Source organism: Marmota monax, unplaced genomic scaffold (assembly GCF_021218885.2).
Source record: "Marmota monax isolate L192 unplaced genomic scaffold, Marmota_monax_Labrador192_F-V1.1 WCK01_AAM20220418_F8-fsc00090, whole genome shotgun sequence".
NCBI lineage: Eukaryota > Metazoa > Chordata > Mammalia > Rodentia > Sciuridae > Marmota > Marmota monax.
This window is the reverse complement of record NW_026695219.1, coordinates 1,579,917-1,607,457: the sequence shown is the minus strand read 5'-3', so window position 1 is coordinate 1,607,457 and position 27,541 is coordinate 1,579,917. Positions and strand designations below refer to the sequence as shown.

The 27,541-nt window shown below is 37.6% G+C and overlaps 1 protein-coding gene and 1 pseudogene across 1 annotated transcript in view; one reads left to right on the top strand and one right to left on the bottom strand.

The window, feature by feature from the left end:
* The window catches only part of LOC124085013 (E3 ubiquitin-protein ligase SH3RF1-like), a 110,910-nt gene that overhangs the window by 13,434 nt on the left and 69,935 nt on the right, over positions 1 to 27,541 (bottom strand). Inside the window, exons 3-4 of the mRNA XM_058575188.1 lie at positions 1,488 to 2,797; positions 1,256 to 1,393 (exon numbers count right to left, since the gene is read on the bottom strand). Coding sequence (XP_058431171.1) covers positions 1,256 to 1,393; positions 1,488 to 1,758 — 409 coding nt within the window. The 5' untranslated portion in view covers positions 1,759 to 2,797. The remainder of the gene's footprint in view (positions 1 to 1,255; positions 1,394 to 1,487; positions 2,798 to 27,541) is intronic.
* On the top strand, positions 13,895 to 16,261 carry LOC124084978 (melanoma inhibitory activity protein 2-like; annotated as a pseudogene).

Here is a 27,541-nt window from a genome sequence, read left to right as displayed (position 1 = left end):
GATATCTTCATCATTTTTCATTAGACTTTTTCTTATTTATATACAACTCCTTCTAAATTCATCTTCAGTCAAATCATCATTCTTCATTATATTCCATGTCCAAAAATATTCATGAAACAAAATAACTCTTACTGCCCTTTGTTTCAGCTCCTGTGTTAGCCAGGGGGGCTTTTCTTTCCATATATTAATCTGAAACCTCAGAAACTGGCACCTACACACTGCACAAGACACAGGCTGCTTTCCATCAATTAAAATTTAAGGAATTTTTGCTAGTGTCATCTTTAAATTAGAGAATAATAGGTGGAAGGAAACCTCCTACAAGAATGCAGCATAGTCTCATTTCTAGGGCGCTCCTGAAGACTAATGGCTTGTTAGTTTTCATTCATCAACCAATATTTATCTGATAGATAAAAGGGTTCTGGACTTGTTATGATGTAATGGGTAAACAAATTTCTAGACTTTTGAGATTACCTTAGTTATAAATCAACTTTGTCTGCAATTTTCAACTTCAGTGGTCGACTTTCAATTTGGGGCCAGAGTAGTAGTCTTTGGGCAAAATGTATATTGTTTTAAAGGAACCACGAACACTTCATGATCCTCTTTTTCTTAAATGGCTTGCAGAACATTATATGAAGTTTTATCCAAATCAAAATACATAGACTTTACCTATAATCTGTAAAGAAAGCTAGCCATGTAGTAGAAAAAAAATGACCTATTTATAACTTCAAACACCTGCTTACTCTTGAAAATCAAATTATATATTCTGGGGCAGGGGCTGAAGTTTCTTTCATTTTATTTTCCCTTTCTTTCTCTTCATTAGGCTAATATTCTTCCAGTACTTAAGAATGGCTGGTAAGAAAATCATAGATACCTAAACTTCTCCAGATACCTGGTATCATTGGTTTGCTAAAGTCAGCCCAAATTTATTTATTTATGAGATTAGTTTTTATAAATTTTGCCAATCATTGTTAAACCCAACCATTATTAAAAATTAAGTAGATCGTATAAAATCAGGAATAATTAATACTCAAAATTCACCACTTTCTAATTATTTTTACCATACTGTGATCCCAGGTTCTGAGATGATGTATACCTGCTTAAATTTGGGAATTAATATATGTTAATTAATATATGCATTCGGAATTAATATACACATTTCCACAAAATTGACTGCTAGAATTTGTAATGAGATGGCATCAAATCTATAGATAAATTAGGGGAGAATTAACATCTTCATAATATTCAATCTTCTCACCTGTGAGCAGTGGATTCTGCCATGAGACTGGGTCCCATTCCAGCAGAAGCAGCATAGCACCTGGCAGGATGGAGGTGAGGACAGTGGCAGCCAGGAGAGGGGGTGCTGGAAAGGGAGGATTCATAGTTCCATGGGCACCTGGAGAGGGGACATCCAACAAGAAAGTGAACGAGGGGCCAGTTGTCACTAGGCTGCTTGGGTGTGGGATCAAAATGAACATGGCAGTACTCACATGAATCTGAGAAAGGGCACTGAAGGAAAGCACAGACAGTTCTCTGATCCTTATGGCAGCTGAAGGTTGCTGGAGCTGATGAGGACAGGAGGGCTGATCTCCATGGATTGACAGTTCTGGGATGCATGAATGCATGAGAGGACTTGTTTGCCATGATGAAGGAAGTGAAGGAGTGATGCTTTTTGGTGTTGTTATTGGTGTTGGAGTGCTTTGGAGCAGAGCTGCTCTGGGCTGCTGCTGAGGTACAGTCTTCAGCATCAACTACTGGCATGGGAGGCTTATCCCATTATGTCAGCTGCTTAGCAGTCAAGTTAAACTCAATGTAGGAAATCAGAAATATTCCTATTTTGTCTTCCAGCATTCCTTCAGCACAGCTTACATCCACTCTCTGGATCACAGTCAGAACATCATCCTTAACAGATGGAAGGCAGTCATTATCTGCTGCTTTTTTGTCTTTCACTTCAAAGTCATAAAATGCTTTGCACTGAGGTGGGGGCTGAAACAATGGTTTAATAATCTGCACTAAGTTGGTTGGGGAAAAAGCCATGGATCCCATTGACTTACCCTGTGGAGCCAGTTTTTATCAACATGTTGTCAACAAATGATGATGTCACATTTGCTGAATTTAAAGTCTCCAGGGTTCTTTCCTTCATAGTAATGTAATGCTTGAGGACATGGTAACAGGTATACCCCTCATTGGAGCCTCCAGGCTTGCACTGGAGGCTGCCATCCACACTGGGAGCTCTCTAGATCTTTTGCACTACAATTAGCCATAGTACTGCCCTGAACCCTTAATGCATTTGTGCAGTTAGTCTCAATGCCCCCACCAGCTAGGTTTCCAAGGCCTCTCTGCTTGATGCCATCCAGAAGCCTGACCAGCAGGATGTTATCTGGATGTTCATCACAGGAGCCAACAAGAGCCCTCCAGTACAAACAACTGAGGGAACCTATGATCCCAGAAATCATCCTTTGCAAATCCTGTGCTGGCAAGGCAAGACTTTTGCAGAAGAACCCAGGCATTCTACACACACAGGACATTCCAAAAGATCCAAGAAGGCAGGTTCATTCATCTTGATGTACTTCACTGAGAAAAGGCTTCAGAAATGTTCATAATTGTGTGCAGCTCTTTAAATTATTCATGTAACTTCCATGTCATACTTTGCTCTTACACCTTGGCTCCTCCTTCTTGTTCCTGGTCCCCCAGTGGTGGCAATGGCCAATGCAGATTCCACCCAGCCTTGCCTGCTGCTTTCTATTTCTCTGAAGGAGGTGTGGTGGCCCCTGGAGACTCCTTTCTGCTGTCCCTCTCTCTGCACAGAGACATTACACAGGTGTCAGTGCCTCTCACTTGACCAGCCTTAAATGTTCTTTTTTAAATCAACAGAATGCTTGATGGGTTAGAAACCAATATGTGAGAGATGGAATAGTCCAAATTTCAATCCTGGCTTGAATATTTTGTGACTGTGTGACTTTGGAAAAGTGACCTAACTTCTCTGCTTTCTTTTTTTCTGATGGTAGTAATAGTCCCTGTCATAGGGAACCTCAGGAACTACAGACAAAGCTCCAATGCAGAGTATGTCAGGATACACAATCTGGGCATGACAGCACTTGTTACTCTGAGTTTAATAATATATGAAACAAGAGCAGTAATGACAGTGACTTGTGGAGATGGTCAGCTGACAGTGCAGAAGTAGCAAACATCTTCACATTTTCTGTGAAGCAGCTGGAGGACACCAAGGTAGATGGGGCCTGGATTCTTGAAACTGTTAACATATCTACATCTCTCCCTCTTTCCTTGCAGAATATCCCCCAGGGCCTGTCCATCTACAGCTTTAAGCTGGAGCAGTTCCTCTTGTTGCATATCCTGCAGGAGATGCTGGCTAACATGGTAGAGAAGCTGGAAGGGGCAAGTACACTTTAGACTGGAGTATTTAGTGTGCTCAGCTGCTGTGGGATGGTGGCTCTTCCAGGTATTGGAAATCATGTTTGTGGAGATATGTCAATGACTTTCACTTGTGACACCCTTGGGGTTGACCTTCTGCTTTACCCAGCACCCCATCATATCTTGAACTTGAAAACAGAAATCTAAGTGCAATGTAATCTATGTGGCTGCCTGTTGTGCTCATGGAAACAGCCTCTCTTTGGCATCTGTGTGTCTCCCTGTGTCTTCAGAGCTCTGACTGTTCCTGTTTTGACCAATTGTTTTGTGCATGGCTCTTTGTTATTGACCATTATTTATTGTCAAATACCTTTAACTATGTGGCTATGTTCTAAGCTGTTGTTTGGTGAGTAAAATTTCATGGCACTATTACATATTTTAGGTAATAAAATCACGGTAATCTGGCTTTAGTGAATTGTAAATTTGCAAATAGCTGATCATTTTCTTTTGAAAATTAAGACTTTTATTTCTGTCTTCAAATGCAGATATTTTCCTTCAAAAATCTATATGGTGATTTTAATTATTTTCCATGTGATAAGCTCTTACTGACTGGGTAGTACAATTTGTAACCAACTCATACAGTTTAAAGTTAAGCAGAAGGATAAATGGTCACCTTTTGTGGTCTTCTGTATAATTTTTAGGGGAATTGTATGTGCTGCACTGTTGTGTAGTTTAATAAACTCAAGTACTTCCAGGAATAGAACCAAAATTTTTCTTTATCATTAATGATCTCTGTATAGCTTTTATGGTCAAATCGTTATTCTTTTTGGGATGAGTAAAGAGATTATTAATACGTGGTTTCAAAGAAATGAGTGATTAATTGTGTCATAACATATAGTTTTGCACCATCCATGAGCAAATCCTGTATCTCTATAGTTTAAAAACTTTTAGTGTCACAGCTTAGAACTTTAATCAGGCTGTGTATGAATTCTAAATTAAAATTTAACATAAATAATTTGATGAAAACCTACTATAGGAAAGAGATGCATTTCATGGAGCTGGATCTTACTTTCAGCTGCTAGTATTTTTTAGGTAGAAAACACTGTCAAATAGCTCAAGGAAAAAGTGTCTAAAATTTTAGGGAGTAGAAAGATTCTTATTTAAGAAGCAGTTTTGATGATACCCCAGGAGTGATATTCAAAATATTGTACAACTGCATTGGCATAAGTACCAGTGAATTAGAGTGGCTTTGAGTTACACTGCTGGAGGTTGGGGTAATCTGAGTGATTTGTGGGGGGTTCTGGAGGACCCTTGGGGTGGTCCAGTGATGTTTACCAAGAGAGATAGGTTTTTTCCACTATAATAATCATTTTAATCATGAGAGTGTTTACTGGTTGTATTTGATCCATGGATACTGCTGGGACTCACAGGAATCATCTTTTGGACTCCCTGGATGCCCATAGCATCTCTCCTTGAGTTTTCTGATGTCTCCTTCAAACTCCTTATGGTACTATGATGGTGAATCCTTTTGTCAAGCAAATTGACATGTCTCAGTTAATAAACTATACACAGTAGATTCTCTGGAATGAAGATTCCCATTTCCTAGGGTAACATGTCAGAAAGGAAACATTAATCTTTTTATTTAGTGGGGGGGGTATAAGGGATTGAACTCAAGGGCACTTGACAACTGAGCCATATCCTTAGCCCTAGTTTGTACTTTATTTAGTGACAGGGTCTCACCGCACACCTCACTTAGCACCTCACTTTTTGCTGAAGCTGTCTTTGAACTTATGATCCTCCTATCTCAGCTTCCCGAGCTACTGGGATTCTAGGTGTGCACAACCACACTCAGTTCACCAGTTTCCAATTAAAGGGTGCTACTGATTCCCTAAAACACAATGCTTGCATCTTACAAAGAAAAATTTTTTGTACTAGAATTTTTGTAGGAAATGATATTACAAGTTGTGGGTAAGTGTACAAATAGCTGTTCCTGAACTCTCAAAATGTTCAGGAAGCACATGGGGTACTGCATCTGTCATCATCATCTCTGGTGACCTGGGGAATGATGACGTGAATGGTGCAAAACTTTCTCACATTTAAATAAGTGGTAAGACCAGGTGCCCATGTCACAGAGTGGAAAGTCAAAGGTAATTGACCAAGACTTAACTTTTTTAGCTGGGTATGGTTTGGTATCTTAGTAGTATTTGATATGCTATTATAGTTTCTATACCATTTGAAAATCCTATAATCCTTCAATGAAAAATGATTTTAAAGAATCCTCACTTTTTTTCTTTCTACCAAGAAATGGGAAAAGGAGAGTGGATAGGAATGGAACAGCATTTGATGTCTGTTCTCTTTGTCCCTTTAATAATGGGAATAGGCTCTGGGCTGCTTTCCCTTCTTGAGTGGGCACGGAGCCCCAGCATGCTGGTTCAATAAATCCCCCCTTCTGCCAATTGCATGAGTGGTCACTTGGTGGTCTCTTTCTCCGACATTTCGCGGGATCCTTACATTTGGTGCATTGGCCGGGAAAAGCGCATTGCCGGACAAGGAGACCTCCCAAGGACTCCTTTAGGGGGTAAGTAAGGTGCCTCTTCCTCTTCTTCTTCCTCCTTCTCTCTCCTCCTTGTTCTCCTTCTTGTTTTTCCTTTGCGATCGCTTAGAGCTTTTTGGTTTTTGGCTCGGTGGAGAGTGTAAGTTCTCAGAGCTTTTTGGTTCAGGTTTGGTCTTTGGCTTGGATTGGTTTGGTTGGGTTGGCAGCGTGGCCATCAGTGGAGAGTGTAAATTCTCCCTGGCAGTGGTGACAGAAGTGTCCTAATCCACAGGCCACCCCTCTTAAGGGACGCCTTAGAGGATTCGGGGGGGGGGCAAAAGTGCCCCCAGTTGGTAGAGGGACAAGAGTGCCCTCGTTTGTACTCTGCTGCCAACCTGTTTGGTTTCGCTGGCAATTCTTTCTCTCAGATTGGATTCACAGTCTGTCTTTAATCTTTGCCTCTGAACTTGTGTTAACCGTTTACTGTTTGTCCTTGTCTCTGTGTCACGTTTGTATTGTCCCTGTCTCTGCCTGAGTAACTCCCAGTATGGGACAAAGCCATTCCACGCCTCTGTCCCTGAAGCCTTTCTTGGTCCCTGCCTCCACTCCGACCCCTTCCCCCAAGATCCTATCACTCAATCCTTCTGCTCCTCCCCCTTTTCCCTCCATTCTCCTTGAGTCACAAGATTGTAGATCTTGGGGTTGTGAACGAACGGGAGCTGCATGATGATCTTTGTGTGTCATTTTGTCTGTGTCTCTGTTAAGTGTGATGGCATTGTTTTACTTTGGACCGATGCAGAGTCCCAAATTCCAAACGGCCTTAGATGTGTGGAAGTAACTTTAGCTAAATTTTAACCTAATGCTTCTCCTGTGAGGGACCAAAAGTCAATAGAACCACCAGCTTTTCTGTTCTCACCTTTTACACCTCTCTTAGCTATGTTTTAAAGAATTTTGATAAACTTTACCCCCCTTTGTTAAGCGAGATTAGGGAAGCAGTGTTTTCTTTTCTTCCCATAGTTGGCTTGAGCACGCCCACTGCAGAGGGAAATGCCTGGGGTCTAAAATCTTTGATATCTCGCTTAAACTTTTCTCAAACTCGAAACAACTGCAAGCAGAAGATGAGCTTTTTGGGAAGCTGACTACTGAAAAGTTAAGAGATGTGAGAAATGCCTAGTGCCTGGGGTCAGACCAAGCCAGAGGAACTAATCCTGTAAGTAAAAGGGAAACTGAGGATTCCCAGCAGCTGCCAGAGCCATTTTTGCTTTGGGGAATTTCCTCATTCTTCCCTGCACTGTAAGGATTGCTCCATCTCTGTCCACTTAAAAAAAGGGACACTAAATGTAGTAAAGTCAGTCACACTGAGACCCTTGATTTTACACCTATAGTTGCCCCTCTGTGAAAACATCTGGTCCACTCATGGGGAAATCTATGGTGCCACTGATAGGAGTCATAATTAAATGGAAGTTAAAAACCTGGAGAGATTTTTCTCTTATCTGGTTTCTCTATTTTAAAGGTTATTATAGATTGTTTCTTGGGGATGATCTTGGCTAAATGTGTGTCTAAAAGATGATTTTTTATTGTAACAATCTGGTATCTGAATGGGTTTCTAAAGCATTGCACTATCTTGCAGTTAAAAGTTGGGTTTAAGCAATTGTTTAGTTTGATTTCAGATAGTTCATGCTAGAAAACTTAAATACTTAGGGTAAAAAAAAAATTAGAAAGTTTCAATTTTGAACTGGGTAGCCTGAGAAAATTTCACTAGGTATTCCAGTGCATTAACTTGGGCGAAGATAATAAATTATGATATGATATCTGTTCCCCTCAGTGTGTAAGATTCAAGAAAAAAAAAAGGGGGGGGGTGCTAAATTAAAACGTTGGTCTGGCTTATTTAAATGACATTAATTAGCAACAGTCTTGGAAATTTTTAAGGCTTGATTTTGGATATACATGATAAAACTTAATACTACTTTAGGAACTTCAGAACAAAGGAAGCAGCTTAATGATCCTGAGGAAATTTCCTCTGATGGTGGCCTTTATATTATCAGAAAAAGATCCTATTTTCAGTTTTGTGTGGGCAAGTGTTTCTAATGTAAAGAGATATAAAGATATAAAATTTTAAAAATTACATCTTAAACCTGAAAATTATGACTTATAGCTAAAATGCCTTAAGCATGAGGTTTCTGCTCAGAATTCCAGTTTTCCCAGTTCCTTGCAGACCTCAGCCAGGACTTAAGCTGATATGCAAATAGAAGAAGCCTGGGGCTCAACAGAGGGCAGATTTCAGGCCCAAGGAAAAAAAAAAGGTTAAAGTGTCTTTTTCACCTGAACTCAAACTAGACCCCAACCAAAAAGTAAATTATATGGTATTTATTAATTACTGGCCAGCCATCTTATTTAGGACTCTTGCTTTTTCTTAGATTCTGCATTTTTTTTTTTGGAGCTCATGATTTTAATCCCACGGACGGGTTAATGTTTTCTGATCAGTTCTATTTCTGATCAACTGTGGAGTTTTTAAACATTGCAATGGAGATTTCACCTGAAAAAGCTACAAGGGTGTTACACTTGTGTTATGTGTTGTATGTCGGTATGTCTGTATGTGTGTATGTCCATATATCCTGCAGTGATATGACAATTGACAGATGAGGAGCGCTCATAAAAAAAAAAAATTAAAAATGGATCCAAGTATCTTTGATTCATGTGATTCAAATGGTTCAATTTAAATTGGGTAAACAGATAAAAGTAAAGATGTCTTTAAAATTAAGCTTATAAGTTTTTCTAGGTGTTCAAAAAGACCCTAATAAAATAATGATGTCTATAAAATAATCTGCTTAAATTCAGAAATTTACAGATATTGTTTTAAAGTGTGAACAGAAGGAGGTTAACAGATGGAAAAGAAAAACTAGAAAGTTTTAGATATGGATTTAATAGAGGGAAAATGTGTTTCTGGATAAGAGAGTCTATGTGATTAAGTAATTAAGAAGGTTTAAGTAAGTGATAAAAAAGGTTTGTGTAAGTGAGTTATGTGTGTAAGTTTTTGAGCAAGTAATCTTAAAGAAAATTAAAGATTATACAACTATGGTTAAACAACAGCTGTTATTTTTCAATATTGTAATGTTGTTACTTTAAAAGCTAACCTCGGTTAATATAAAAACATCAATGTAATTATGGTGCTATTAATGTGTTCATATCTTCCAGGTATACAAGTCTGTAAGGTAGAAGCTTCAAAAGAACATTATATCAAGCTGGTGTTCTAAATTTGTATGGTAATTTTAGGCTTAAAAGAAAAACATGTTGGAGATTTATTCATATCATTTGTGTTCTACAACTGGACTTGTTATCAATAAGATATGTATGGTTCCATGTTACTTTCTACTCTGAGATACAATTTATGTATTTTTAAGTTAATGAGAGCCTAATCTGTGTGAAGGTTTTATTGCAAAACACAAAAGTACATTACTACTTTTCTACAAGAGGTTAAAAGCTTTCAGCCTTTAATTCATGTTTTAGGTGTGATATTATATTGTGTTAGCTAATATTCATGTGAACTTGAGCAACAATTTATGTAGGCTTTGTAAAATGATGTTTGAAAAGCAAAGATCAGTTTCAGAACTACAGTACTTAAGATTTATGAAGAGCCCTGCCTTACTTGAGATAAGGCTCTGTCCCATCTCACTACATGTGAAAGTGACTATGGAAGAAGTAGGCCAGATTTCAATACAGTTAAAGTTGTGTCCAAAGTAGTTTTTTTGCCAAGATTACTAGGATCTCAAACAGGGAATTATGATGTATAACCCTGCCAGAATTCAAGGTAGCTATTATGTAAGCTAAATATGTTTTTACCCTAGTTAGTTTTGTTTTGTTGTTTGCTTATAGATGGTTTAAGGATTGCCTGTTAATGTTTTAAAGAGGTACTGCTTTAAGAACTCACAACCTGGGTTAACTTAAGATAAGGAGTTATCACCTACAGGATAGAGAGATAGACATTAAAGCCCAGTGCTCTTAATAGAAGGCTGTTAACTTATTTGCTGGATGTTTAAGATTAAGTTTTAAAATTAAAAATTTGGCTCTTGCCCTCTGAGTCAGTCTGAATCAGGGAATAGGGGACTTCTCCAAAGGGCTCTGAAACTCTAGGCCACATAACCTCCTGAGCAGGGAGATTAATGAGACCAGTGGAGGGCAGAAAGCCGATGGGTGCATTTGCTGTAAAGAGGAGGGTCATCAGAAAGGGGAGACATCCCTGATGCTTCCGAGGGAAGCCACATGGTCAAGCAAGGCCTGGACCCATCCTAAGGTAAATGGCACTAGCAGAACTGAGAAGCTGCTATGAAGTTCCCCGAGGAATCCCAGGGAAACTCAGCTGACTATTGACAATAGATAAGAACAAAAGTCAGTTTGACTTGCTTCATCTTAAACACTTAGCAAAGATAGTTAAAGCCAAAGCACAGCTGTTCCTGGACATTTTAAATGATAGTAATAATTAAATGTAACTTCCAAAAATAAGTAAACTGGAGGCTACAAAAGAGATTCTCAGACAGGAATGTCTGATAACTATTAAAAGGAACTGCCAGAGTAGTTTTTAGTTTAAGGCCCACAGATATTCCTAACCTACACAGGTAGGCTTGGTGTTTGCCAGTATGGTTATCCAGCCCTAAGTAGCAAAATTAAAGGTTTCTCTATTAGACATAGGTCATACTAGTAAAAAGGACATCTGTAAACCTAAATGTTAGTTGTTGTGTTTACATCCCTGACATTTCTGGCAAGGTGACAAATATCCTTAAAGATTTACATGCTTAGATAGAAGCCATGTCCTCAGCAACTTTGTCGTGGAGACAATATCTTAGCTTCTGGTTCTTGGTACTTCCTGGTGGAAAACATTGTTAGTCTCTGTCTTGGCCATTATACTCATTGGCATATTCCTGTGCTGTGACATTTATTGCTGCATCAATATGGTTCCAGTAAATTAATGAATTCTTGTTTCTCTTATAGACCACCTATCCCTCGAATGGCCCTCCAGCCTAATACTTCTCAATTGGACTTTTATCATGGACCACTCGATAGACCCGATTATTAAAGGGGGACTCCAAACTGCTTGCCCCACACCGTCCCTTTTCAGCCTGAAGAAGCCAGAAAGATTCTCTTCGCCCCCCCTTCCTTACAGCAGTGAGGAGTTCCCAAATTAGAGGGGGGAATAAAGCCAGATTTTAAGTTAGGTAGTCAGTGTAGTTAGATAAATCAGGGTCTAATACCGAGTGAAATCTAAAATGGAGGCCATACTGAAAATGATTCCAGGGAACGCAAAACAACTCATGAAATGTGAAACCCTTCAATAATTGTGATGCATTACTTTTAAGATTAAAAGTAGTCAGAAAAAGGAGTGGGGAATGTAAGGGTAAAAGAAATTGAAGTTAAAGCGTAAAAGTTAAAGGGTAAAAGACCGGGTGTTGTAAAGTTCTAAGCTGCAAGGTCTGAGTTAAAATGTAAAGGATTAGGTATTGTTAGGTATCTATGCTACCTGCAAAACCTGAAATTTCTGTAGCTGTTGAGACAATGCTTGGAACTGCCCAGTAAATATTTCCCCTGACTATTGGTTGTTTAATAAGGGCTCTGTGTGGTCGCACGTAGGCATTGCAGGGCCTGGACCAATCAGTTTAAATGTAACCCCCTCCTTAGGAATGACCTATAATTCCAGCCTGACCTGTTCCCGCCAATGAATGAACCAATCATGTTTAGGAGTTGTTATTCAATTTTCCCACACCTCATGATGATTTGTTCTGATGTATACAAGGCCCTCTGCCCTCCCCAAAAAGTGTACTTAAGCAGTGCTCAGCCCCTGCTCAGGGCTCTGGGCTGCTTTCCCTTCTTGAGTGGGCACAGAGCCCCAGCATGCTGGTTCAATAAATCCCCTTTTGCCAATTGAAAAAAAAAATAATGGGAATAACTCTTTTATAGTGAATATGATGATGATGATGATGACAGTGTTATTGACCTCCATGTTCAGATGATAAAAAGGCTCAGGAAGTTTACTTGAAAGTAGGTACCTTGATACAGATGCTGTAGATGCAAACAAGCTACTCTCATTTCATGACTTTTACATCCAAACAGAAACAGCTCTGACAAGTAAAGAGGAATCTGCAGCTTTACTTTATGGCTAACTGCTTCTATTTTGTATGGAACTGAAGACAATTGGTTTGAGTCCTAGAAGTGTTGCTTTTTAGTTGTGTGCCTTGACAAGTAATCTCTCTGAAACTTATTATGATTTCTGTTGCTATAATTGAATATCACCCTTGGTAAATTATAGAGAAAAGATATTTTATTTAGCTCATGGCTTTGGAAGTTCAAGAGCATGGTGCTGGCATCTGGTGAGGCCTACTCCCTCATGAGGTGGCAGAGGGCAGCAGCACATGGTGTTGTAGTTTAATGGATCTGGAAGGGCCCGTGTTTTTTCTTTCTTTCCTTCCTTCCTTCCTTCCTTCCTTCCTTCCTTCCTTCCTTCCTTCTTTCTTTCTTTCTTTCTTTCTTTCTTTGAGACAGGGTCTCACTAAATTACTGGCCTTAAACTTGTAATACTCCTGCCTTAGCCTCCTAAGTGGCTACTAGGCTTACAGGTGTGTAACACCATGCCCAGCTGACAATTTGTACATGTATGTACACTGAGAAATATTCACCATGAAATAATTAATATTTGTAACCTCACATAATCACATTTGTTAAAAAGTTTCTAAACTTTCATACCCTATGGAACTGGACAAGTGTTTTAGTTCACATTGGCCATAGAAATAGAATTGGTCTAATCATACATGGTGGCATAATGCCTTTGAACTTTAGAGGCATTTAGGAAACCAAAGACTACTAGTGAATGATTTCCTTCAAACATTAGATTTGACTTATCAAAAATTCAAGCATAACTAGGAACAAAAACTCTATTAGATGTCTTTTATTTACATCAAGCAATGAACTCTATCTTAACAACAAAATAATTCACTTTCAGGAGCTAAAGCCATTTCAAAGTGTCACATCTTATGTATATTTATTTTTTGCTGTATATTTATAATGACCCAGTTACTTAGAAGTTTTTACATCCTATAAGAAGTCAAAAAAACATCTGAAAAACAATTTTGAAGATTTAAATAAGTAGTTGTCGAGAAAAACAGACATGAAAACCAATTCAAGTTTCAAGTTCCTTTTTTTTAAGAAATATTACATATGCTATACTTTTTAAAAACAACTTGTCACAATTGATTTATGCCCATGGTAGCAACTCTTCTAAAATTACTTTTGAAATAGTCTAACTCGAGAGTTTTTCTATAGAAATAATTCAGATGACTTCTATACTAAGTGTCAATAGGCTGCAGATGTAGCTCAGTGGTAGAGAGCTTGCCTAGCATGGAGAAGGCCTTGGAGTTTAACTCCCAACACTGCAAGAAAAGGAAAGGGAGAGAGGGGAGAAAGATGGAAGGAAGGAAGTAAAAAGGGAGAGGACAGAAGGGGAGGGAAAGGAATGAGTCGTTACAATAAAATGGCAAGTGGTATAAATATATGATGTACTAGCTCTTTAAATTATCTTACAAAGCTTTAGAATTTTAGTTACATCAAACTGGTTGACATTATGACTGAATGGAATAGCACATAAAAAGCTCTGCCTTGGCCTGGCTGAAACTAAACTAAGGGGTGGGTGTCAAGGAGAGGAGTCCTCTCTGTCTCAATTGGGACACACTGGAACCTGCACTGCTTCAGGATGCACAGCATAGTGAAGGGGCCAAGACTTCCCTGACAGGAACTTGAGTGTGCTAGGCTCCTGGGAGCCTATGACTGTGTATTCCCATGCCCATGCACACAGCTCCACCCCACCACACCTGCAGCTGCTTCACAATGGTATGCTCCGTTGCCTGGTGCAGGTTTGAGTTCCTCGCCAAAGACCTGAGTGTCCACAGCCTGTTTGGGCATGGATGGGCAGGCTGTGGCTGCAATAGCAGTAGGCAAAACAGCCTTAGTATGATGGAATGGCCAAGGGGTGCCCCTCAGCTGTATTTGGGGTTGGTCCTGGAAGAAGTATGCAGGGCTTTGGTATCATTTCTGCAGATATGAAACCAGGCCCTCATCCTTATGGATATCCTTGGGAGTTGGTGATATATGCAGCTATTGGATTTTTTGCTGTTCTCTTGTTTCTGTGGAGATGTTGTCAATGTGTTAGAAGTAGGTGTTATGTGAGAAGAGAAAAAAAATCTTGCTCTAAAACTTGGGGGACTAATTGAAGAAAAATGTCAACTACTTGAGAAAGTTAGCATTGTTCAAAAAGAGTATGAAGGTTTAAAGTCATCTTTAAAGGATGCCATTTTGGAGAAGAAATCCATAGAAGCAGAAAATTTAGAGGCAACATATGAAAAGCTGGATAGTTCTAAATCTAAATTGGGCATGAAATACTCTTTCTAGAAAAAAAGAGCTAAAAGAAGAGAAAACTAAACATTCTCAAAAGGTTGAATTGATGAAAGATATATCAAGAAGGATTAAGTCCCTAGAAGATGAATCAAAACCCCTCAAGTTACTAATAGCCAAAGGTGAAACAACCTTGAGAATATTTCAAATGAATGCAGAAGGATTTAAGTTAGCAATAAAAGAGGTTTTGAAAGAAAATTCTCAAATTCAGAATAGTCAGAAACAACTTTTACAAGAAGTTGAAGTATGGAAAGAAAAAAGTGAATGACCTTAAAAAACAGAAAATAACATTGGAAGACTCTACAGTATATGCAGAACAAGTTCTAAGAGAGAAAGAAAATCACATTAAGTCTCTGACTGAACACTTGGTGCAGATGAAAGATTGGGCTTCTGTGCTTGGAGAAGACCTAAAAGATGATGATGGTAACTTGGAATTGAAAAAGAAAAGTGAGTCAGAAATTGGTGCTCACTTAGATGATCAGCCAAAATGAGCTTTGAAGGATCAGGTTTATGGTGCTAAATGCCCCTCTTAAAACCTTAGAAAGAGAAAGAAATAAAATGTTTATTATCTGAAGTAGACAAAGTAAAGGAAGACCTTATAGAACATATTAAAAAATCTTAAGATAGAGAAAACATCTTTGCAGTCAAAATTACACAATTTAAAAGAGAGAATCAGAATCTTCAGCAGAAATTTAATGTTATGATTGAACTATATAAAAAATGTAATGAAACTCCAAAGAAAATTAATAGGAGAGGAAAATTACCAGGTAGAGCGAGAGGAGAAACTTTCAAAAGTGGATGAAAACATCAGCCATACAACTGAACAGCTGGAGAACTATAGAAAGCAAGTCAAAGATCTTGAAGAAGTATTGGAGAGAACCATTTATTCTTATCAAGGGCAGATTATGTACTGTGAAAAAAAAGCACATGATAATGAGCTCGCAGCTCAGAGTTCTAAAAAATACCTCAAGATTTAAGGAAACAAAATGCTCACAACAGACAAAAATTAACTGAAAATGAGGTTAAATTTAAACTTTTTAGAAAAAGATCCTAATGCACTTGATGATTCAAATACAGCCTTTGCCAGAGAGCATTTCCCAAATGGTCTCACTATTGGGTCAACCTTCATTTGAAATGGGAGGTTCTCTTTTGGAAAAGAAGGGACCACTCATATTCTCATCTTTGGTGGGAGGAGAAAGTGGCTCAAGAGGCCGAGAGAATCCTATGGGACCTCAGATTATCAATGTAAGGAGAAAATCAGGCTATCTTGGGTTAATCGATCCTCAGAGTGCCTTACAATACTGGGCCCCTGTCACCTCCATGGGAAAAGACCTATAGGAGGATGATCCCTCCACCAGGCTAACCATATTCTGATCCACATCTTCCTCTATAAAGGCAGGATGTATATTATTCTAATTATGGTAGACTATCTGGACTCACGGAACACAGAAGTTTCAATATGCCTTCTTTGGATAAAGTGGATGGGCCTCTGTCTTCAGAAATGGGATCTAGTAAAATTGATACCAAAGTCAATCTTGGTAATTCCAGTGTGCCTGATTCATCTCTCCCTGCTGAAAACCAAGCAACTGGCTCTAGTTTTGTTTTTTCATCTTCCCCTCCAGTCAGAGGTGCATTGTTTCCAGTGGACCCAAGCAGTCAGTTCATGAGAAGAGGACCTTTTTTCCCTGTATCTCCTCCAGGAAACACGTATGGAGTATCTGGAAATTATTTTGCACTGTGCCTACCACCCCCTCCATTCCCATTGGGAAATGTCGATTCACTGAGGTGTTTTTCTCATTATCTTCCCCCAAGAGCTGCATTCCTCCCCCACCTCCACAATCTGAAAGTAGAAGTGAGTTTCCTTCAGGGTTGATTCCACCTTGAAATGAGACTGCTACTGAACATCCAGAACCACAACAAGAAACCTGATGTTTCTGATCTCTCTTCAAAGTAATTTGACATATCTCTCATTTTTAGTTGAAGTATCTGTTTTTACTTAAGTAAGTGATAATACTTTTGCTCCAGTTGAAGCTTAATGGAATTATAATTCTTAGGATAGTATTTTATAAATAAAGATGATTTAAAAATGAATTTTATGAGTAAATTATTTCTATTTTATTTTATTCTATGTAGTGTAACTTAATTTGATTAATTTACTATTACATAAGCAACAATGGGAGTTTTGTATACAAAATCTTGCAGTCAGCTATATTTTGAAATCCAAAAAAGCATATGCCTTTATACAAAGAAATATACTTATTATGATTGTAGCATATGTGAAAGTAACTTTATCAATGAAAGATTTTAATTGATTTGAAGCCTTGTATGGCATTGATGATAATAAAAATCAGCTCGTTTTTCCATAAATTAGAATAACAGGAGCATATTAAGTGTAAACAAGAAAACATGACTGTCATGTATCAGGAGATTTCAAATATAAGAAATTTCCAGTTCTCAGGAAAACTTTTAGTAATTGTAAACCACCACTTAAGTTCACTTGATCCCCACTGTTCCTTATATTCTTTATTTTATGCCCATTTTCATAAAATTAAGAATTGTATTTTACTGTGGGTTATGTCCCCTTTTTAATTTTTTTATATAAGTGGCATGTCATTAGGGTACGATGTGCTCATTCAGGCAAGGATTGTTTGGTAGGAGTATGAGTAATTCCATGGGTGAAAATTATATTCCAATGAGTAGCAAATTGTGCAAAAGCACAGGGTATATATTCAGGGGCATTTTCTGTTTTTAAATAAGTAGGCTTGCCCATAGTGGCAAAGCAGAGTAATAAATAAGAATTGTAAGCAGGTAAATTTTTAGATCAATCTGAAGTAGCCCAAATAAACCCAGAATGATATCAGTTGAAAAATGAAGAAAGGAATAAGGATGAAAGGGAGGGAAATGGGTTAACACCCATTTGCCTAAGTGCATTAGAATGCAGTCCTTGTGGGTTTACAGATTCCCACATAGGGGCTCAGGAGGGTGTACAGTGAGAACAGTTATTGAAAGTGGCCTGAGCTTTTGGGGAAGAAATGGAAAACATCTTCATTCATGAGCAGAAAATTCATGAGTTTTTTTGCTGAGAAAATCCATGAGTTTACAGCATCTGACAAAAGATTAGGGACCTCACAACTGTATCTGTGTGGGTGTTATTCTCTGTCAGAGGTCCAGGAATCTTGGTATGGCTATGCATATGAGCAAGGAAGATGGGAGACTTTTGATGCTGTGAAAGAGTCTGAAGGGTTAAAAAAAAGAGATAGTAAACCGGAATCCAAACGAGGGGATAACACAGCTACAGAAATATGAGGAACAAGTTTGGTGATATATTCAGAATCTGTGGTAATGTTTACAGTAGTAGAAAATAATCTCCCAGTGTCATGATAATGGAGGTTAATTCAGCTTACTGCAGAGAGAGTTGAGGCAGGATCCTGTTGTTTCTTTAAAAACTGAACAACAACCAAGGGAGAAAGTAGTTGGACGTCAGTTGTAATTTCTAATTTATTCATTTAAGAAACCATATTTATGAAGATTAATCCCAATTATGTTAAATTTAACTTATCTTAATTATAAAATAGCATTATCAGAAAAATATGATTAACAGTATTAATCATCTCCTCTCTGTTAAAGAAAATTTTTACAAGCAATGGACACTATGTTACATTTTAAACATTTTTTTTTGGAAATAAAGACTTTATTTTCTGGCCATCTAGAAATTTTTAAAATTTATTTAAATGCAGAAGTTTCTTAGTCATTGGTGACATACAAATTAAAACACAATATGTCACTATTGCCCACCCAGATGAATCACTAAGATCACAAAAGACAGACTGTAATAAATGTCTGTGAGGATATGGAGAGAATAGAGTGTTCCCATGTTACTAGTGGATTGAATTCATACAGTTGTTTGGGAAAGCATTTGGTAATATATACTAAATTTCAAATATGTGTAACTGATGATCCAGAAATTTTCCTCTTGGGATATAAATAATAAAAATACTTAACATGCAATTTACCCAAACACATTTCCAACAGGAATAATAGGAGAATACTTCTTCATAACTCGAAAGAAGAAACAATCCAAATGCCCACAGGTGGTAAAACTGTTCAAGGCACCACATATTCATAGGAAAAAAAAAAAACACAATAGGAGACTATCAAAAGGAGATGAAGAGGGCTGGGGTTGTAGCTCAGTGGTAGAGCACTTGCCTTGAAAGCATGATGTACTGGGTTCAATTCTTAGCACCACATAAAAATGAACAAAAATAAAGATATTTTAAAAAGAAATATTTTTTTTTTTAAAAAAAGGAGATGAAGAGACTTGGGCTTCAGGCAGTTGGACATGTGATTCTTACAAACAATGTTGAAATTAAGAAGTTACTTCTTTCACTATATAATTCCATATACATAAAATATAAAATGGACACAAAGAAATGCATTCCTATTTTGCTAATAGGGTCATTTTCAGAGGGTTATGGCAGGAAGGGAAAATGGGATTAGAGTCTGCAGGCTCTGCTCTAGTTTATTTTTGTTTGTTTAAGTTATATATGAAAGTATAATGCATTTATGCAGTTTGATATATCATACATAGATGGATACCATTTCTCATTTTTCTGAGTGTATGCGTGGCAGAATTATATTGGTTATGCAGTTACGTTTATAAATGCAGTAAAAATGTCTTTCATTCTATTCTTTTCTATGCCCACATCCCCTCTGCTCCCATCACTTCCCTCTACCTAATCTAAGATAATGCTATTTTTCCCTACTGCCCCCTGCCTTATTGTGAATTAGTGTCTGCATATCAGTAAAAAAATAGGTGTTTGGTTTTTTGGGATTGGCTTATTTTTCTTAGCATGATATTCTCCAACTTCAACCATTTACTGGCAAATTCCATAATTTTACTCTTCTTTAAAACTCAATATTTATATATTCTACATTTCCTTATCTATTCATCTATTGAGAGACATCTAGTTTGGATCCATAGTCTAACTATTGTGAATTGAGGTGCTACAAACACTAATGTGGTTGCATGACTACAGTATGCTGATTTTAAGTCCTATGGGTATAAACCAAGGAGTGAGATAGCAGAGTCAAATGGTGGTTCCATTCCTAATTTTCGGAGAAATCTCCATGCTGCTTTCCATAGTGGTTGCACCAATTTGCAGTCCCACCATCAGTGTATGAGTGTACATTTTTCACCACATCCTCGCAACCATTAATTGTTGTCTGTATTTTTTTTTATTGGTTGTTCAAAACATTACAAAGCTCTTTTTTTAAAAAATTTTTTATTGTTGGTTGTTCAAAACATTACATAGTTCTTGATATATCATATTTCACACTTTGATTCAAGTGGGTTATGAACTCCCATTTTTACCCCATATACAGATTGCAGAATCACATCAGTTACACATTCATTGATTTACATATTGCCATACTAGTGTCTGTTGTATTCTACTGCCTTTCCTATCCTCTACTATCCCCCCTCCCCTCCCCTCCCCTCCCCTTTTCTCTCTCTGCCCCCTCTACTGTTATTCATTTCTCCCCCTTGTATTATTTTCCCCTTTCCCCTCATTTCCTCTTGTATGTAATTTTGTATAACCCTGAGGGTCTCCTTCCATTTCCATGCAATTTCCCTTCTCTCTCCCTTTCCCTCCCACCTCTCATACCTGTTAAATGTTAATCTTCTTCTCATGCTCTTCGTCCCTACTCTGTTCTTAGTTACTCTCCTTATATCAAACAAGACGTTTGGCATTTGTTTTTTAGGGATTGGCTAGCTTCACTTAGCATAATCTGCTCTAATGCCATCCATTTCCCTGTAAATTCTATGATTTTGTCATTTTTTAATGCAGAGTAATACTCCATTGTGTATAAATGCCACATTTTTTTTATCCATTCGTCTATTGAAGGGCATCTACGATGGTTCCACAGTCTTACTATTGTGAATTGTGCTGCTATGAACATCGATGTAGCAGTGTCCCTGTAGCATGCTCTTTTTAGGTCTTTAGGGAATAGACCAAGAAGGGGAATAGCTGGGTCAAATGGTGGTTCCATTCCCAGCTTTCCAAGAAATCTCCATACTGCTTTCCAAATTGGCTGCACCAATTTGCAGTCCCACCAGCAATGTACAAGTGTACCCTTTTCCCCACATCCTCACCAGCACTTGTTGTTGTTTGACTTCATAATGGCTGCCAATCTTACTGGAGTGAGATGGTATCTTATGGTGGTTTTGATTTGCATTTCTCTGACTGCTAGAGATGGTGAGCATTTTTTCATGTACTTGTTGATTGATTGTATGTCCTCCTCTGAGAAGTGTCTGTTCAGGTCCTTGGCACATTTGTTGATTGGGTTATTTGTTATCTTATTGTCTAATTTTTTGAGTTCTTTGTATACTCTGGATATTAGGGCTCTATCTGAAGTGTGAGGAGTAAAGATTTGTTCCCAGGATGTAGGCTCCTTATTTACCTCTCTTATTGTTTCTTTTGCTGAGAAAAAACTTTTTAGTTTGAGTAAGTCCCATTTGTTGATTCTAGTTATTAACTTTTGTGCTATGGGTGTCCTATTGAGGAATTTGGAGCCCGACCCCACAGTACGTAGATCGTAGCCAACATTTTCTTCTATCAGATGGCGTGTCTCTGATTAATATGAAGCTCCTTGATCCATTTTGAGTTAACTTTTGTTCATGGCGAGAGAAAGGGATTCAGTTTCATTTTGTTGCATATGGATTTCCAGTTTTCCCAGCACCATTTGTTGAAGATGCTATCCTTCCTCCGTTGCATGCTTTTAGCCACTTTATCAAATATAAGATAGTTGTAGTTTTGTGGTTTGGTTTCGTTGTCCTCTATTCTGTACCATTGGTCCACCCGCCTGTTTTGGTACCAGTACCATGCTGTTTTTGTTACTATTGCTCTGTAGTATAGTTTGAAGTCTGGTATCGCTATATCGCCTGATTCACACTTCCTGCTTAGAGTTGTTTTTGCTATTCTGGGTCTTTTATTTTTCCATATGAATTTCATGATTGCTTTCTCTATTTCTACAAGAAATGCCGTTGGGATTTTGATTGGCATTGCATTAAACCTATAGAGAACTTTTGGTAATATCGCCATTTTGATGATGTTAATTCTGCCTATCCATGAACAGGGTATATTTTTCCATCTTCTAAGATCTTCTTCTATTTATCTCTTTAGGGTACTCTAGTTTTCATTGTATAAGTCTTTAACCTCTTTTGTCAGGTTGATTCCCAAGTATTTTATTTTTTTTGAGGATATTGTGAATGGAGTGGTTGTCCTCATTTCCATTTCAGAGGATTTGTCGCTGATATACAGGAATGCCTTTGATTTATGCGTGTTGATTTTATATCCTGCCACTTTGCTGAATTCATTTATTAGCTCTAATAGTTTCTTTGTAGACCCTTTTGGGTCTGCTAGGTATAGAATCATGTCAACTGCAAATAGTGACAATTTAAGTTCTTTTTTTCCTATTTTGATGCCTTTAATTTCTTTCGTCTGTCTAATTGCTCTGGCCAGTGTTTCGAGAACTATGTTGAACAGAAGTGGTGAGAGAGGGCATCCCTGTCTTGTTCCAGATTTTAGAGGGAATGCCTTCAATTTTTCTCCATTCAGAATGATGCTAGCCTGAGGCTTAGCATAGATTGCTTTTACAATATTGAGGTATGTTCCTGTTATCCCTAGGTTTTCTAGAGTTTTGAACATAAAGGGGTGCTGTACTTTGTCGAATGCTTTTTCCGCATCTATTGAGATGATCATATGGTTCTTATTTTTAAGTCTATTGATGTGGTGAATAACATTTATTGATTTCCGTATATTGAACCAGCCTTGCATCCCAGGGATGAATCCTACTTGATCATGATGCACAATTTTTTTGATATGTTTTTGTATCCGATTCGCCAGAATTTTATTGAGGATTTTTGCATCTAGGTTCATTAGAGATATTGGTCTGTAGTTTTCTTTCTTTGAAGTGTCTTTGTCTTGTTTAGGAATCAGGGTGATGTTGGCCTCGTAGAATGAATTTGGAAGTTCTCCCTCTTTTTCTATTTCCCGAAGTAGCTTGAAAAGTATTGGTATTAGTTCCTCTTTAAAGGTTTTGTAAAATTCTGCTGTATACCCATCCGGTCCTGGGCTTTTCTTAGTTGGTAGTCTTTTGATGGTTTCTTCTATTTCCTCAATTGATATTGGTCTGTTTAGGTTGTCTATATCCTCCTGACTCAATCTGGGCAGATCATATGACTTAAGAAATTTATCGATGCCTTCACTATCTTCTAATTTATTGGAGTATAAGGATTCAAAATAATTTCTGATTATCTTCTGTATTTCTGAAGTGTCTGTTGTGATATTGCCTTTTTCATCCCGTATGCTAGTAATTTGAGTTCTCTCTCTTCTTCTCTTCATTAGCATGGCTAAGGGTCTGTCGATTTTATTTATTTTTTTCGAAGAACCAACTTTTAGTTTTGTCAATTTTTTCAATTGTTTCTTTTGTTTCGATTTCATTAATTTCAGCTCTGATTTTAATTATTTCTTGCCTTCTACTTCTTTTGCTGTTGTTTTGCTCTTCTTTTTCTAGGATTTTGAGATGAAGTATGAGATCATTTATTTGTTGGTTTTTTCTTTTTTTAAGGAATAAACTCCAAGCAATGAATTTTCCTCATAGAACTGCTTTCAATGTGTCCCATACATTCCGATATGTTGTGTCTGTGTTTTCATTTATCTCTAAGAGTATTTTAATTTCCTCCTTAATGTCTTCTATAACCCATTGATCATTCAGTAACCTATTGTTCATTCTGCAAGTGATGCATGATTTTTCCTTCCTTCTTTTATTGTTGATTTTCAGTTTCATTCCATTATGATCAGAGAAGATGCATGGTATTATCTCTACTCCTTTATATTGTCTGAGAGTTGCCCTGTGACATAATATATGATCTATTTTTGAGAAGGATCCATGTGCTGGTGAGAAAAAAGTGTAACTGCTTGATGTTGGGTGGTGTATTCTATATATGTCAATTAAGTCTAGGTTATTGTGTTATTGAGTTCTATAGTTTCCTTATTCAACTTTTGTTTGGAAGATCTGTCCAGTGGCGAGAGAGGTGTGTTGAAGTCTCCCATGACTATTGTATGGTGGTCTTTTAGACTCTTGAACTTGAGAAGAGTTTGTTTGATGAACATAGCTGCACCATTATTTGGGGCATATATATTTATGATTGTTATGTCTTGTTGGTGTATGGTTCCCTTGAGCAGTATATTGTGTCCCTTTTTATCCCTTTTGATTAACTTTGGCTTAAAATCTATTTTATTTGATATGAGTATGGACACTCCTGCTTGTTTCCGAAGTCCATATGAGTGACATGATTTTTCCCAACCTTTCACCTTCAGCCTATGTATGTCTTTTCCTATCAAATGCGTCTCCTGTAGGCAGCATATTGTTGGGTCTTGTTTTGTGATCCATTCTACTAGCCTGTGTCTCTTAATTAGTGAGTTTAAGCCATTAACATTTAGGGTTATTATTGAGATATGGGTTGTTCTTCCAGCCATATTTGTTTATTTATGTTATTAAACATGTTTTGTTTTCCTATTTGATTATTTTCCCCCCTTTACTGTCCTACCTCCCACTGTTGGTTTTCATTGTTATTTTCCATTTCCTCTTCCTGTAATATTTTGCCGAGGATGTTTTGAAGAGATGGTTTTCTAGCTGCAAATTCTTTTAACTTTTGTTTATCATGGAAGGTTTTAATTTCATCTTCCATCCCGAAGCTTAATTTCGCTGGATACACAATTCTTGGTTGGAACCCATTTTCTTTCAGTGTTTGAAATATGTTATTCCAGGATCTTCTAGCTTTCAGAGTCGGTGTTGAAAGATCAGCTGTTATCCTGATGGGCTTACCCCTAAATGTAATCTGCTTCCTTTCTCTTGTAGCTTTTAAAATTCTCTCCTTATTCTGTATGTTGGGCATCTTCATTATAATGTGTCTAGGTGTGGATCTCTTATGATTTTGCACATTCAGCGTCCTGTAGGCTTCTAGGATTTGGGATTCTGTCTCATTCTTCCAGTCTGGGAACTTTTCTAGTATTATTTCATTGAATAGATTGCTCATTCCTTTGGTTTGGACCTCTATACCTTCCTGTATCCCAATGACTCTTAAGTTTGGTCTCTTTATGTTATCCCATATTTCTTGGATGTTCTGCTCATGGTTTCTTAACAGTCTTGCTGAGCTGTCTATGTTCTTTTCAAGTTGAAATACTTTGTCTTCATTGTCTGATGTTCTATCTTCTAAGTGTTCTACTCTGCTGGTAGTATTCTCAATTGAGTTTTTAAGTTGGTTTATTGCTTCCTGCATTTCTATGATTTCTGTTTGTTTGTTTTTTATAACCTCTATCTCCCTGTATAGTTGACCCTTTGCTTCCTGGATTTGTTTGTGTAATTCATTGTCAAAGTGATCTTTCATTGTCTGATTTTGTTGTCTAATGTTTTCTTTGAGACTCCAGATCATCTGAAGCATGTATATCCTGAATTCTTTATCTGACATTCCATCTGCTGCAGCTGTTACCTCTTCTAAAGTTGAGTTGACCTGCATTGCTTGTGGTCCTTTCTTTCCTTGTCTTTTCAGACTGCTTGTGTTTCTTTCGGCTTGGTGAAACTGTTGTGTTTTTGAAAAATTTTTCCCCCTATATATTTATATTCCTCTTGTATAGTTGAACACTCTCTCTTGCAGGGTCGGGTGGCGGTCTGCCTACCTTGTAGGCATGGGAGGAGGCTCTGCTCTGCCCCTTTTTCAATTGGTGTGACGTGTCTACCACGCTGGCGTGTCGCCGGGCTTATTCTGGGCGCGGGAGGCGGCTCTGCTCTGCCCCTACTCCAATTGGGGTGTCGTGACTACCACGCCGGCAGGCCGCTGGGCCTGATGCGCCGGTCTATTGCAGGTCTGCCTACCTTGCAGGCACGGGCGGCGGCTCTGCCTCCTCTGAGAAGTGTCTGTTCAGGTCCTTGGCCCATTTGTTGATTGGGTTATTTGTTATCTTATTGTCTAATTTTTTGAGTTCTTTGTATACTCTGGATATTAGGGCTCTATCTGAAGTGTGAGGAGTAAAGATTTGTTCCCAGGATGTAGGCTCCCTATTTACCTCTCTTATTGTTTCTCTTGCTGAGAAAAAAAATTTTTAGTTTAAGTAAGTCCCATTTGTTCATTCTTGTTATTAACTCTTGTGCTATGGCTGTCCTATTAAGGAATTTGGAGCCCGACCCCACAATATGTAGATCGTAGCCAACTTTTTCTTCTATCAGACACAGAGTCTCTGATTTGATATCAAGCTCCTTGATCCATTTTGAGTTAACTTTTGTGCATGGCGAGAGAAAGGGATTCAGTTTCATTTTGTTGCATATGGATTTCCAGTTTTCCCAACACCATTTGTTGAAGATGCTATCCTCCCTCCATTGCATGCTTTTAGCCCCTTTATCAAATATAAGATAGTTGTAACTTTGTGGATTAGTCTCTGTGTCCTCTATTCTGTACCATTGGTCCACCCGCCTGTTTTGGTACCAGTACCATGCTGTTTTTGTTACTATTGCTCTGTAATACAGTTTGAAATCTGGTATCGCTATACCGCCTGATTCACACTTCCTGCTTAGAATTGCTTTTGCTATTCTGGATCTTTTATTTTTCCATATGAATTTCATGATTGCTTTATCTATTTCTAGAAGAAATGCCATTGGGATTTTGATTGGCATTGCATTAAACCTATAGAGAACTTTTGGTAATATCGCCATTTTGATGATGTTAGTTCTGCCTATCCATGAACAGGGTATATTTTTCCATCTTCTAAGATCTTCTTCTACTTCTCTCTTTATGGTTCTGTAGTTTTCATTGTATAAACCTTTCACCTCTTTTGTTAGGTTGATTCCCAAGTATTTTATTTTTTTTGAGGATATTGTGAATGGAGTGTTTTTGCTCATTTCCATTTCAGAAGTTTTGTCGGTGATATACAGAAATGCTTTTGATTTATGCGTGTTGATTTTATATCCTGCCACTTTGCTGAGTTCATTTATTAGTTCTCATAGTTTTTTTTTAGACCCTTTTGGGTCTTCTAGGTATAGAATCATGTCTTCCACAAATAGTGATAATTTAAGTTCTTCTTTTCCTATTTTTATGCCTTTAATTTCTTTCGTCTGTCTAATTGCTATGGCCAGTGTTTCGAGAACTATATTGAATAGAAGTGGTGATAGAGGGCATCCCTGTCTTGTTCCAGATTTTAGAGGGAATGCCTTCAATTTTTCTCCATTCAGAATGATGCTAGCCTGAGGCTTAGCATAGATAGCTTTTACAATGTTGAGGTAAGTTCCTGTTATCCCTAGTTTTTCTAAAGTTTTGAACATAAACGGATGCTGTACTTTGTCGAATGCTTTTTCTGCGTCCATCGAGATGATCATATGGTTCTTATCTTTAAGTCTATTAATGTGGTGAATAACATTTATTGATTTCCGTATATTGAACCATCCTTGCATCCCAGCGATGAATCCTACTTGATCATGGTGCACAATTTTTTTGATGTGTTTTTGTATCCGATTTGCCAAATTTTATTGAGGATTTTTGCATCTAGGTTCATTAGAGATATTGGTCTGTAGTTTTCTTTCTTTGAGGTGTCTTTGTCTGGTTTCGGAATCAGGGTGATGTTGGCCTCACAGAATGAATTTGGAAGAGCTCCCTCTTTTTCTATTTCCTGAAATAACTTGAAAAGTATTGGTATTAATTCTTCTTTAAAGGTTTTGTAAAACTCCGCTGTATACCCATCCGGTCCTGGGCTTTTCTTCGTTGGTAGTCTTTTGATTGCTTCTTCTATTTCATCCATTGATATTGGTCTGTTCAAATTGTGTGTATCCTCCTGACTCAGTCTGGGTAAATCATATGACTTAAGAAATTTATCGATGTCTTCACTATCTTCTATTTTATTGGAATATAGGTTTTCAAAATAATTTCTAATTGTCTTCTGTATTTCTGTAGCATCTGTTGTGATATTGCCTTTTTCATCCCGTATGTTAGTAATTTGAGTTCTCTCTCTTCTTCTCTTCATTAGCATGGCTAAGGGTCTGTCGATCTTATATATTTTTTCGAAGAACCAACTTTTAGTTTTGTCAATTTTTTCAATAGTTTCTTTTGTTTCAATTTCGTTGATTTCTGCTCTGATTTTAATTATTTCTTGCCTTCTACTA